Source organism: Benincasa hispida, chromosome 7 (assembly GCF_027475165.1).
Source record: "Benincasa hispida cultivar pf3 chromosome 7, pf3_genome.v1.1, whole genome shotgun sequence".
In the NCBI taxonomy this organism is placed as follows: domain Eukaryota; kingdom Viridiplantae; phylum Streptophyta; class Magnoliopsida; order Cucurbitales; family Cucurbitaceae; genus Benincasa; species Benincasa hispida.
The window spans coordinates 57,573,567-57,578,424 of NC_143484.1; the positions used below are offsets into that span (position 1 = coordinate 57,573,567).

General features: G+C 33.3%; 1 protein-coding gene across 1 annotated transcript; it reads right to left on the reverse strand.

The window, feature by feature from the left end:
• Positions 1 to 688: 688 nt before the first annotated feature.
• On the reverse strand, positions 689 to 3,269 carry LOC120080868 (F-box/kelch-repeat protein At1g23390). Its single transcript, XM_039035529.2, is given in 2 exon segments — positions 689 to 2,128; positions 2,131 to 3,269. Coding segments are annotated over 2 exon segments (1,137 nt in total). The 5' UTR covers positions 3,128 to 3,269; the 3' UTR covers positions 689 to 1,988.
• Positions 3,270 to 4,858: the final 1,589 nt, after the last annotated feature.

The window sequence follows — 4,858 nt, forward strand, 5'->3', positions numbered from 1 at the left end:
CGCTTATATTTTAATGAAATATTAAAACCTATAACATGCATTCTAATGACATCATAATATAACTCTTATATTTACTAAAATAATGTCATACTAAATGCATAATTCATTTTCATTAAACAATATAACACTTATATTAAAAGTTAATGAAAATCATGCACATACTATCATACAATATATCAATTGTATTCGAGTATGATACATGAGCATGCTTAATTAATCACGCAACCATATAATATAACACTTATATTAAATATGATACATGAAATATGTTTATCCTAAAGTGAGATTTTAAACTATATGACATACATTATACAACATACATTAAAAAATAATTTAATCATACATCATATGTAAAATTAAATTAAACAGAAAAATAGACCAAATTTGCCATCCCTAAAAATTAATCAAATTTATCTTATTCAAAATTAATTTTATAATGTATCTATATACAATTAATTCCCTTATTTAATTTGAACAATTCAAATTAATCCAAAATTAATTGATTTTTATTTAACCCTTAATGGCTAGCAAGAGGATCTTATGGATCTATATATTAGAAGCTCTAATGATATGAGATTAATTAATTAAACTCTTTAAATAAATTAATCAATATTCATTAATCAGGTCACTCCAACAAATATTGATAACTAAACTTTTCGCACGGTATATATGTTTGTGTGTCCATGGATATAACTAATCAACAGTAAGCTGACCTTTCACAAATTGCTCATAACTACAACTGAGTCAAATTACTATTTTATCCCTGTAGTTATATCTAACTCCTTAAGTATCATTCGCCTCTCTAATGAACAAAGAGTCTATAGTCCAACTATAAACTAACCCTTCTCGGGCCAATGAAAGGGTGATGTCTCATTGTTCAAGACTCGGAATCAGCTTTTAAGAAAACAATTCATCTACTTTCTCTAATGTCGGGAAGGAAGTGTATTCCATCTTGCATAGTTGTATTCCTAGCTCCCCACTCGAACAAATCCTAAAATGGTAGGCTTATTGAGTTGACTAAACTGACAACTCTCACCCATATAGATCAAAGGATTTCCTCATAAACATGAGCTCACAATTCACTCAGGATTAAGGTCAAGTCACCTATGGTCATCCTAATGAAATGTTAGTCTCTTCAATTAACGATGTTATAAATAGAAATCAATCATTTTGTGGTCTGGTTTATACAAGATCAGACCATGAAATGATTGGTTTCTATTTATAACATCGAGGCGTTTTAGACCATTGAGGCATCACATCAGGCTAACAAAGTTCTTCTTATTATCAATTTTAAGAAGTTAACAAACATTAATCTCAAGGATTGGGTTGTGCCCAATTTTTACCAACAAAGAAGTTTAAGGAACATTTGGGATTTTTAATTAGTTATTATAGTCAGTGATTATTACAGTTAATAGTTATATTAGTAGGTTGGTTATAATAATCCATATTTGGGATGCAGACTATGTTATTATGGATAAGAATTATCAAACACTATAACGAGAGAAAGAGAGGATAAGTATGAAATGATAAACTTTGTAGTGAATAATAAACATTATAACAAAGAGAAATTTGAAATATTAATATTGTACTTAATTGTAGACTATAATCGTTGGAAATACCAACTATTATAATTGAAACCACGAACATGAAATAACCAAAGAACCCACCTCACTTACTTGGAGTTGGAGGCCTAAACAGTGCCTGAGGTAGGTTTTTTAAATTTAAAATCTAAAAGTAAAATTGTAACTATTACCATATTTAGGGTTTAATTTCAAAAAAAAAAAAAAAAAAAAAAAAAAAAAAAAAAAAAACCTCAAGAGTCGGAAAAGGTCTTTTCCACCTAACATTCAATCATTGATACCAAAGTAACATTTTAGATTGAATAGCAACGTCTGACTTTGCAACAAGAAAATAAAAATAAAATACATTTATATATATAAAGGAAAAAAAGGTATTACCGGATTTCATCGGGACAAAAACGATCTGACTCAGTCACCGTCAGAATCTTTGATCTTGATGGTGATTCGTGGAGTTTCCAATCTCAGTGCTTTCTTCAAATCTTCGATGCCGACATTGGAACTGGTGAACGCCAACCGCCGAAGTCGGGTCCGGTCATCCACCACTATATCGGTACGATTCCCCACCTACAACCGCCGCCAACTACCTTGCATTGTATCACCCCCACCGGGTCCGATCCGTGGTGGAGGAATATGAAATTTTCCGCCAACGACAATCCGATCCACGCCATTTCTGCACTATCTCCCTGCAACTTCTCAACCAATGTCTTCGGCATTTCCCCAATTTCCCTCCATTCCGAAAATTGAACGGCCACTTAATATATCTTCACACTTTTAACATCCTCTGGCGATCCCATTAGTCCCACAACCACCATTCTGCCGTCGGCAAATCCGATTATCGACGAATATACATCCGGGTCGGGTTTCAGTTCATATGGTTCGGCCCACGATTTATTTATCGGGTCAAACGAAAATATCGTCCCAGAATATTTATGCATGACGTGCAATTTATATTCGTCAACAGCAACGGAAAACCACGTGGCAGTCGTGAATTCGGCAAAAATTGAGGGCAATTCACCGCACGTGTCCCACATTTTGGATTCCAAATCGTAAATTTCAACGGCCGGCGCTTCGTCGACAAAGTCGCACCTGCCGGCGACGATGATGACTCTGTGGGCAACGAAGGCAACGATTGGATCGACACACCATGTCAGGGGTTCCACGTGATGCCACCTGAGATGGAGGGGGTCGATTGAAAAAGAGAACTGGGAGAGGGTGAGTGTGTAGAGTAGAGTGGAGTGAGAAGAATGGAGGGGGGCAGCGGGTGTGACCGATGGGCGGAAGTTGATGTCCATCCAGACGGCGGAGCGGGGGTCGTAGGCGGCGGTGAAAGAAGAGTGGAGGAGGAGCCATGGTTTGAGGGCGTTGAAATGAGAGAGAAATGATGAAACGGCGCGTTCCCAACCACGTGAAACGCAAGAGGAGGAGGCCAGATCGATGAGAAGGACGTGGGAGAGAATAGACTCCAAAATGTCGCCGTGGACGGCGGCGCCGTCTTGCTCATCCACCCTTTCCTCCGCAGACATGGGTGCAAGCTGTGATTGCTCCATTTGAGGCCATATTGATTGAATAAATATGTAAACACAATATTTCTCCTTTTGTTTTGTAAGAACCAAAAAATTGCATAACCGGAGAGAGAGAGAGAGTATGGATATTATATTCAAATGGGTAAGTAGATTTCAAAAATTAAATACACGCTATAAATCGCAACAATTAACTGAAGTATATCGTCAAAATTAATGAAAATAAAAATTTGGAATGAAGTTTGATGCAACATGACAGAGTGTCAATGTTGAATTGTTGATAATATATTATTTTTATAAAAATGGAAAATTAAAACATAATTTCAAGGGATAAAAGTAGGCAGAAATGTATGGTGGATGAGGAACAAGCGTGAGATTAACATTCTGAAGTTCGTCAATTTAGTTCCTATATTTTAATTTTAGTTTTTCTATTTTCAATAACTTTTAAATTTAGTCCCAATGCTAGTTAGTTGTTGGTTTTCTTAAAAACCTTTTATTTTCTACCGTATGTTAAAAATGTATTCACATTTTTTTATTTTATTGCATGAAAATTATCATTTTAGTAAAAATTAACTTTAACCGACAAAATTTAAGACTTGTTGAAAGTACAAAGACTAAAATTGGACGAAAGTACATGCATCAAAATTGAACAAACTTTATAGTACTGGGACTAAGCTTTTATTTTAACCTTTTTTTTCTAATAATATGTAGGGTGGGGATCGAACTTTCGACCTCGAGGTTAAGAGTTTATACTTGATGCTAGTAGAGCTAAGCTCATTTTGGCACTTATTATAGGACCGGTATAGCAACTCTAGAAGGGTGAATACGATTTAATCAAACTAATTAGAACTTTTTTTTTAATGTGGACCCAATTGAACAAATTAACAAGCTTTTTACTAATAAGTAATTTAAACAATAAATTCATGTAAATGAATTCAAGTATCCAATTTAATTTTCATAATAAGATTAGTAATATAAATATGCAAAGATAAATTCAACCAACCTAAATAGACAAAGGTGAGCCATTAATTTCAAGGATAATTATAATAATTAATTTCTTGCAAATAAAAAATAATAAATTAATTACAAAATTAAATAGGAGAGGGACGGAGAAATTGACACCAAGAATTTTATAGTGATTCGACACACCGACCTATATCCACTTTCCAAACTCCTCTTGGGTATGTCACTACGAACTTGACTCTTTCCATGACTTAGAATCGAATCAATACAATGTTCTTTTTTCGGGAGTAAGAATGAACGGATCCTTTCCATGGTTAGGATCAAACTATTACAACATCTCTTTTTAGGGATCAAGATCAACTCTTACAATGAATTTGGAAATGAAGAACAATATGAGAAAAACTCTCCTGAAGAGCAAATTTACAAGTTTTTGCTCACAACAAATCAATCTTCACAATACAATAATATATCTCTCTCAAGAACAAGATGAAAAAGAAGAAGTTGAAGCTTGGAAAGTGCAACAATGGAGCTTAATGAATTATGGAGGATTGAAAACAAAAAAAATGTTCTTTTTAATTTTGAAGAAGATGAAGAGTTTAAAAAGAGATGGGGTAAGTGAAAACCAAATTTAATTTGAATCATTAGATGTTGGTAAAATAAAATTGAATGGTGAAAATTTAAACTCAACTAGTCATTAGACACAAATATAATATAATATAATATAATAATATTATATTATATTATTATAATCATTAGATGGTGAATTATTATATTATTATAATAATATAATATTAT